At 35.6% G+C, this 9,863-nt stretch overlaps 1 protein-coding gene across 1 annotated transcript in view; it reads right to left on the reverse strand.

Annotated features, from left to right (window-relative positions):
- ALMS1 (ALMS1 centrosome and basal body associated protein) overlaps positions 1–9,863 on the reverse strand; it is a gene marked incomplete at its 5' end in the record, with an annotated part of 232,273 nt that overhangs the window by 189,487 nt on the left and 32,923 nt on the right. Inside the window, 4 exons of the mRNA XM_034953388.2 lie at positions 2,095–2,195; positions 3,744–4,216; positions 5,674–5,791; positions 9,324–9,519. Of these exons, the coding sequence (XP_034809279.2) occupies positions 2,095–2,195; positions 3,744–4,216; positions 5,674–5,791; positions 9,324–9,519 (888 nt within the window). The remainder of the gene's footprint in view (positions 1–2,094; positions 2,196–3,743; positions 4,217–5,673; positions 5,792–9,323; positions 9,520–9,863) is intronic.

Here is a 9,863-nt window from a genome sequence, read left to right on the forward strand (position 1 = left end):
TTTTAATTATACTTTAAGTTTTAGGGTACATGTGCACATTGTGCAGGTTAGTTACATATGTTTTTAAAATACATTTTATCTACATGAAAGGTTGATGTAAGTCACAAAAGTAGTATTAAAAATTTAGAACACTTTAAAAGTTGTTACTTTCTCATTGTTATTGAACTCAACTTTAGGCAATCTCCTTCAAAACCTCTACTCTTGCTAAAATAATGCAAAATCTTAACCTTAGTTTCACCAAGAATAGTTAAAAGGTGGGGGGAGGGGGGACAGTTTATGGTATGGTGGTTAAGTACACAGATATGGTTAGTTTCAAATACTGGTTCCCCCAATTGCTGAATAATTATGAGCAAGTTCCTAAATCCTCTAAGTGTCAATTGTAAAATAGGGATGATAATAATCTCTAACAATTCTATTTGATAGGATTGACAGAGGACAAAAATGAATTGATATATACATGTAACCTCTTAGCATAGTACTTGAGCACAAAGTGTTAACTATCATTTTCATCCCCAGTTATCAGATTAAAATTAAAAAATGCCTAGTTTAGAATACTGAAGAAAATAAACCCAGTGATTCTGTGTTAAAAAAAATTTTAATAAATGTAATAAATTATAAATAAAAGTTCATCATAATATCTTTGTTCATTTTCTACCAACAATCTGAACCTAAAGGTCTAAATGTGGTTGTAACCCAAACTAATAGAGCTTTACAAAAACATACCAATCTTACACATAGGAAAAGAGAAGTAACATTAAGTACATCACTATTTTATTTTATCTAACTGTATTTAATGAATAACAGGATATAAGGCTATATCACAAGGAAGTAGGGCCCACCTTGGGACTTACAGTACCAGACAACAAAAGAGGATATTCATTCAACTGGACCAGAGGAACATTAAGGCCAAGGGATCCAAGGATCCAAGCAAATAAAAGCCTTCTATAAAAGAATGACACAGGGAGGGGAACATCACACACCAGGGCCCGTCGGGGGGTAGGGGGTTAGGGGAGGGATAGCATTAGGAGAAATACCTAATGTAGATGACAGGTTGATGGGTGCAGCAAACCACCATGACACCTGTATACCTATGTAACAAACCTGCACGTTCTGCACATGTGCCCCAGAACTTAATTTAAAATAAAAAGGCTGACATAAAATTTTTATGACATCCTAGAGTTGCCAGTTTCTAGTACACACACACACAATGGTAATAATGATATAAATAGAGAGAGGAAAGAGACATGTATATACATTAGTATGTTGCTCATTTGGGAAGGAGATACTTCCCTTTGAAGAGACACTGGCCAGTTTGGATGTTAAGCACTTCATTATCCTTCCTGGTCAAACATGGGTATTACAATTTTCAAGACATCTCTGAAGTCAAGTCTTTCAAGAGCTTCTAAACAGAAATACTTAAATATTCCAGGGACTGTTTCAAGGCTTGTGCATTGAAGACCAGAGGGAAACATTCAAAGTACAAGCTTTTGAATGTTCCCATGAATAAGCCTAATCTTAACACTGTCTAAAGACTCTTGCTGGCACAACTAGGAAGAGTTAGGCTGCCTCAATATGAAAGGCCTGGAGCCCCATGGGATGCCTTTTCCAAGACACCACAGAACTAAGTCTTACAGTCTATGAAACATAAACATTTCTTTTATACCAACCTCTAATGGAACACATTCCTGGATATCAGATGAAGAACAGGTACAAGTTACAAGCTGGTACTGAAGGATATAATTTTTCAAATAAAATATTTTCAAATAAAATTTGGAAATTTTTCAAATAAAACATTCCCTCCCCGCCCAGAAAAAAAATGTCAAATAGAAAAACTTACAGGCTTTTCAAAGTTGCTTTCCTTCTCAGATGGTAGTTGTAAAGCAGGCTGCCAGTGCAGGGAGCTGTCATGCATCTCTAGATCACCATGAAATTTCTCTAAAGCTACTAGCTCAATGTACTCACTCACCAGTCAAATGACATTGGTCATGTACCCAGGAAACAGTAAAAAGTAAAATAAAAACAAACAATACCATTTCCTGAAACAATACTGAAAAAGGCCACGTTTCTTACAACTATCATTTTATTGTGTCTCACCTTTCTTTGTAGTTCAGCAACTCTTTCACTGCATACAACAGCATTTTCATTTAGGCCATCCAGAGTAATGACGTCAGACTCAGCCTTCCCCTGCAGGCCCTCTACAAAATAGGAGTCATTTTGCATAATTGTATGTATAGTAAAACTAGGCTCAGCTCCCACACACCAAGGACTTTCACCTTGGCCTGTATCAGCTTTCAGCAATGTCTCTTGGGCGACTGCAATTAATGATGCATCACTGGTCAATGGTACAAGCACCTTGTGACTTTGCATCACATGCCACCAAGTTTGCTGAAAAAGCTGCTTCCTACAGCTGCAGGTGGACCTTTAATGGCATTTCTACAGTTAACATCCTTACCCAAATTAAAGTTTGAGTAATCTGCAACTTCTTCAAAGGTTGGCTGCTTTAAATCTTGTAAAACCAAAGAATCTGAAGTTAATACTTTCACATGATAAATAACATCTGAAGATCCTACCTTCTCTGCAAGGTCAAGAGAAGGAACAGACTTTATCTTCCCAAAGGGAAGAAATGGTTCATTGCTTATATCACACTGAAATAAAGCTGACTGTGTTTTGCCAACACCAACAGCCTGGTTGTAAGATTTTTCACTCAAAGAAGCAGATGACTTAAGCTCTGGAATAACACAAAGTGGCTTAATGAACATTTTCTGAAGAGCATTAGGGGGTAATTTTAAATTTGGATGCCAGTATAGGAAGCTATCATTATTACTCTTTTTATGCAACAATGGTTTTGAAGCTGCTGGTTCAAACACCCCAGGAGTAGACTGATAGCATGGATGTTTAAGCCTATCAAATAAAGAGTTTTCATCACTATAATTTAATGGAGAAAGATCTGGATTTTTTGGCTCTCTCTCGGCTGTCATCTGTTAAATATTTATTGATGTCAGCTTGGATTTCATTTACTGTACTCTCTTTCTTAGAAGGCTCAATAGAGGCAATAACTGCCTCAAAGGCTATATTTTCAGCAGCATCAATATTTTTCTCACCAAAAAGAGAAGTTCCCTTTTGGTTTCTTTCCTCTTGAAAATACAGTTGTTCTGATGTCTCATCCAAGTTGGATACAACAATCCAACCAGAAGCCTCCATTTTAGAGGTATTATGTCCCCTGGAGAGTACATGTGCTTCTGAAACTTTTACAGAATTATCAGGAGCTATAACATTCCTAATATACTGTATTTCTAAGAATCTGGGTTGCACTTCTGAAGATACTAAATTATTTCTAGTCTCCGTTAGTTCAAAACATTGAGATGATTCTTTCTGTAAACCTTCTTCATTTCTTTCATAACCCTCCAAAGAATCCATCTTTTGTTTCACCTCAATCTCAGCTGGAGCCCTTAAATAAACATTCTCAAAATAATGACTATCAGAAGTCAAGGGAAGCCCTTTTCCTCTTCTTTCCAACAAACAACACAAGAAAGAATATGACATTTTATGATGATGATGAGCAGCAACTTCACGTGGAAAGGAAAAACAGTCCTTACTGATTACACACGTTTCTGGGTGGTGCAAAGTTCCCTCTTTGTTCCATGGCACATAGGAAAAGGGGACACTAAAATTGTTACTTCCCTTGGGAATTTTATTTTTATCAATTGTGTCAGATGAATCTGAAAAAGAATCAGGGTACTTACTGGTTAAATATGTTTCTGCCTGCTTAGATGAATCTTCCTGTGTCCAATACTGCCCATATGAACAAGCAGCATCAAAATGGTCACTTCTTTTAGTAGCTATGTTTTCATCAGTTATGTCAGATGAAGTTGCAACTGAAACTTGATCTTTATCAGCTAAATTGTTTTCAGGCCACTGTGTATCTTTTCGTGTCTTCCATGACATATATGAACAAAGATCATCATAACGATCACAGTCTTTGGGAATTTTCAGCTCATCAACAGACGAAATAGTCTCTTCATTATTCCCTTGTTCAGAAGGTAAAAAAGGGCACTGAGACCCAACAGCTGTGCTGCCTATAAGCGGGTGCTGAGATACACTAAAGCGACTGCTTGCTAAGTCTGAGGCTACTTCTGCAGTAGCCTGGAATAAAGCTTCACTAACTTCCGATGGTCGAGAAGACCATTCAGTATCTTCAGACTTATCAGGAATTCCCCTGAGAATATATAGTTAAAAATAAATAAATATATAACATTAAAAACATTTAATTTTTAAGTACTAACACAAAAATACATATGTCACTGAAATCAAGTTTATTTGAAAAGTGTATTGAAAAACACAGCTCTCCTAATTTCAGACTCTCCTAAGATGGCTAATGACTGAGCAAAGCAAATTCTTTTAACTAAAAGGTGAACTACCACCCTATAACCCTGATATTATCTCAGACTTCTCCTAAAACAATAGACACAGAATGTGATTTTCATAATGACGCCTACCATGATTTTTCATTTAATCTGCATTAACTTTTTTACTAGTCATCATTTATTGTGCTCTTGAAACCATACAAGGCCAGGCACAGTGGCTCACACCTATGATCCCAGCACTTTGGGAGGCTGAGGCAGGAGGATCACCTAAAGCCAGGAGTTCAAGACAAGCCTTGGCAATACGGCAAGACCCTATCTCTACAAAAAAATTAAAAATTGGCTGGGCATGGTGGCACATGCCTGTAGTACTAGCTGCTGTGGAGGCTAAGGCAGGAGGATTGCTTGAGCCCAGAAGTTAGAGGTCACAGTGAGCCATGATGGCACCACTGCACTCCAGCCTGGGCAACAGAGCAAGACTCCATCTAAAAAAAAAAAAAAAAAGCAAACAAACAAAAAGAGAAAGAGAAAGAAACCACTCAAGAAGTGATCTATTCCCAAAACACAACAGTAACTTAATCATTAGTTGATGATCTAATGTGTATAGATCACTTTTCATAAAAGTGATATAAGGTAAATATATAGTATAAGGACAGAGGTTACTTTTTACTTTCTAAACATCTATAGTTTTTAATTTAAGGTGGGTTTTCAATTCTAAAAGAAGAAAACATATTCTTGAATAATTCCAAATATGTTTTGAAAATTCCAGACTTTTCTCCCATTATGACTATTCTAAAGGACATGAATTTGGAGTATCTGTTCATTTGGATATGTTTGTTCATAAAAATCTTCTTACTTCATATTGACACCTCCTATAAGGTAAGGAGAGCTAACTAGTCTCATTCAATAACAGCTGAACAAAATGAGAGTGCCAAACAAGTTAGTGGACAAGAAATAAATGCTTTTTGCAGAATAAGGGTGAGAGGGAGGAGAGAGATGATGGGCAGCAGATGGGGAGGTTTATAAGAAGGAAAATCCAGTGTGTCTTCTAAATTAAAATATGCCTGAAATGCCTGAATATATTAGGAATTATTTTTAAATAAACTACTGTCATCTGGTTCATCTCTACACATATGTTACTCTGCCAAATTAATATGCATCAAGTCTTAGTACAGGACTTTGTTACCTTCAGGGCTTGTCCTAAGAGTATCTAAGCCCCACCTCAAAGTCCCACCTTAGCCTGAAGTCACTAATATTAGTAAAAACATAGAACAAGAAATGAGAAAGGTTACATGCAAATAAATCATCCTACCTCAGAGATGCAAAACTTAGTTCACTTTGATGAAATAAAGAATCAGGCGCAAATTCTTGGTCTTGTGTCAAACAGGTCAGCAAAGGCAAATCAGGAGAAGCAAAGCTATCTTGTATGACTGTAAAGTTTCAAATATTAAATGCTGGGTAATGCTGAAAATTGATTATTTACTTACGTATATAATACTTTAAAGCACCTACATATGCTGCCATATGGAGAATTCTACAAGCATTAGAATAATAATATAAAAGCAACAGCAGTAGCAGCTACCATTTATTGAGAGTCTGACAAGGTCCAGGTGCTTAACACACAATATTTCATTTAATCCTCATGACAACCTTGAAAGATAGGTATTATTATATATATCTTATAGGTGAGGAAACATGATTACAAAACTTACAAAGCATTAAGTAACTTGTCCACATTCAAGTAGCTGAAATGCCAGAGTGAGATTTGAACCCAAGCATTTCAATTTTTAGCAAACGCTCTTAACTATTATGAGTGTTTCTTCCCATCCTACATAATATAGACTACACCCGTTATGTCAAAGCATAGCACAGGAGCTCCTGGGCCCTAAGACACTCTTAGCGGGTACCTAATGTCAAAATTTTATTCAAAATAATATTAAGATATCATATGCCTTATTCACTCCCATTCTCTCAAAAAGATACAGTGACATTTTCCAGAAGCTACAGAATGTATGATACAGCAACAGATTGAATACAGAAACAGACATGAGAGTCTTGATGTCTTCTATTATGTCAGACATTATAGAATTGTTTAAGTAAAACATGGCCATACTTCTAAACATTTTTGTATTGGAAAAGTTATTTTTTATAAAATATGTTTTCAATGAATTAATAAATACATTTTAAATGTTTCAGTTTTAATTTCTAATGTGGGAAATATCAATAACCCAAATAAACAAAAGCTCTTTGGAGTTGTCAGTAATTTTTAAAAGTGTAAAAGAATCCTGTTACCCAAAAAGTTTGAACTGCTGCTTTAGTGAAAAAAAAAAATTCTTGTGATTTCCTGAATGTTGACTTAAATCATTCTTATTTTAATCAGTATACTTTCTTGATTTCAGAATGCCTGCAACACTGTGTACAAAGTGAGGACTCCTCTCTCACACTACTGTTCCCCCTGAAATTACTGCAAATCTAGAGTTCACAGAGCTCACCATGTTGTCATCTGTCCTTTACTTAGTCAAAACACATACTGTCACTGCTTATATACCCTGCATAACTTCCATATAATTCATCACCCTCTTGTTTTAATCTTCAGTCTATCCACTTCCCATCTAAATTGTCAACTGTGTCTACTTTATCCATAGCTATATCCTCAGTGCCTAGCAAAGTACCTGCTACACTTAAAAGGTACTCAAAAGAGAGTTATTTATTTACTGAATGAATTAATTAAAAATGAAAAACTGATATATAACAATAACCTTTGCCACCAAGGAACAATTGGTACAGTTCCTCTTTGGTCTTGGCACAGAGAAGCAGTCTTAAACCTCCGTAACAGTCCTTCACCCCTCTAAAAACTCATGAAGAGTTTTTAACAAAGTCCCCAAATACACTAGAGCTAATGCTACAAGGGGGACCTTTGGGCAAGTAAAGCAAATTTACTATTTCCACTTAACTGTAGGCTGAGTATTTAAAGAATCTGACAGTCTTTTCTCAAAAAAAATTAGAGTTAACCCTAACCAGGTTTCAGAACCTACAGAAATCCTCAGTACCTAAAATAGCTATTTAAGTATAAGTAAGGAATAGTAAGTAACAAGTAAGTTATAAGCAGCATTTCAGCATCTCCTTAAATATTTAAGAATATCTCAGGGTGGAGTTGGACAGTTAAATCAGGTAAATAGGCAAATGTATTTGCTAAACGAGCAGGCCAAAGCTGAAGAGTTAATGATTCTCAAGTGTACAACATTATCTGTGTGTGTGTGATGGGAAGGTGGTGTATTTTACTTGCCATGCCTTTTTCTTACAGCTTTCAACTGCTTCTTGTTTCCTCAAGTATGTATATCTGTTACTGGCTTGCATCCCTCTTTTTTGAGGTATCTAACCATTCTGGCACCAGCCATCATCAATGACATTTGCCATTGGCGAGAGCCTATTTATCACAATGTTAGTACTTATGCATAACAAAACAGCAATGATAAAATTTCCTCTGCCTATGAGATCCAGGAATCTACTCCAATAATTTAAAATGTTCTGCCCTAACTATAGTAAATGAGAAGCCAGAGTTATAAAACTTTACATTAGAAAACATTTTAGGTCACAAAGTACAATCTCCTCCCCAGTGCTAAAATCCTAATACAGAATTTTGCTAGACATTTTGCAGTGACATGAAGCTCACTTTTTGTCGTTGTTATATAGCCTTTTTTAGTATTAAATGGCTCTATTAGAAAGCTCTTTTTTACATCAATTTGAAAAATAGCTTTCCTTTAAGTTATGTATTCATTTTAAACTCCAGGAGTTAGCAAACCTTTTTTTATAAAGGGTCAGATGGTAAATATTTTCGGTTTTGTTGGTCATACATACTACTGTTGTTTGTTTTTACAATCCTTTAAAAATGCAAAAATCATTCTTAGCAGATGGACAGTACAAAATCAAGACTTGGCCTGTAAGGTATAGTTGGCAGACTCCTGCTCTACACCATTATAATACAAATCCCATGGTACTGTTATTTTCTGTTTACTGGACTGCCTTCCCAGAAGAGGAGGTAGCTTTCATCTATATACCCCTAGCATCAAACACATAGGAGGCACTTAGATATTTGTTACATGAATGAATAAAAAATAAGTTGCTTCCTTTTTAGCATAACAGCCCTTCAAATATTTGACCATAGCTAAGTCTTCTCTTTTGTCTATCAAAAGATAGTCCTCTCCTCCCACAAAGGTACTCTAATTTTGTCAACCTTTCTTAAAATGTGGACCTAAAATTGACTTTAATAATCCACATCATAGAATACGTTGGCACTAATACCTTGATTTGGATAGCATTAGTTTATGTTGGCAAAGAACTTGCTGAATTAAGTTCTATTCATGCTTCTCTACAAAACTATAAAACCATCTTCATAACTGAATCCCTTAATGATTTTAAAAGTACTTAAAGTTTATCTTTTATAAAGAGCTAATAAATCAGTTCCATACTAAACAGAGGAAAGCAGCAAGATCTACCTCAGACAAGCCACTCAACCTCTTTACCTCAATTTTTGGCTTGAAAGCTAAGGATAATAAATATGCCTTAATTAATTCTAAAAATCAAAAAGGTAAATATGAACATTTGTTTTTTGTTTTTTGTGGGGGATCATGGAGTCTCCATTGCTGAGATAACCAAAGTATACTATTCATCCCAAAAACTCTGCAAATTCAAGACTGAGGAGGCACACACAGTAGACAGTTATCACCTTTCTGCCTTCTGTGAGCAACGGGAAGTGATAAAATGAGAGGCAACTGCACACTTAATATAATTAGATCAGCTAGCCAGTAAAAAACAAACAAACAAAACAGAAATAAGCTAATCCCTCTGAGTAGGTCTCTACAGAGCTCCTTAACTCAAAAAGGGGAAAGTTACAAGACTTGCAGTACCCGCAAAACTTACAACTGTGAGGTATTACTACTAGTTAAAATAAAGAGGCATTACCTAGCAGTGGAGAACAGAAGAGATCTCTGTTGGGTTCCTTTACTTGATTTTCTGATTGCGTCAATATACCCTCCTCCAGAGAGGGGAAGTCTGTCACTTCAGTATCTTCCGTTCTCAAATTAAACCTGGTCTGGGATGTATCCAAGGTTTGGGAAGAGTCCATTTCTTGAGGAAGACAATGCCAAGATTCTGTTTTCTAGAAAAATTTTAAAGGAAAACATGCTAAGTCATTAACTGAGTTACCATACATATTAATATTTAGATGAAAATGTCCACTCATGTATTATATAGCTTCCTATTTAATGACATTCTCATCAAAGTATAGAAAATGTAAAGCTGTTGTTCTCACAATATTAACTACATTTTAGACCTCTTCCCATTACTACACATCTTTTTTTAACACAAAAAAAACCTTTTATACTAAGTTTTATTGTACGCCGCTGCCAGTGTATATAAAACAATTACCCTTGTGAAATAGAAATTCATGAAAATTCAGAGAGGTAGATATTAAGGACTGACAAAAGTAGAAGTTTGTATATT

This window comes from Pan paniscus, chromosome 12, assembly GCF_029289425.2.
Source record: "Pan paniscus chromosome 12, NHGRI_mPanPan1-v2.0_pri, whole genome shotgun sequence".
NCBI lineage: Eukaryota > Metazoa > Chordata > Mammalia > Primates > Hominidae > Pan > Pan paniscus.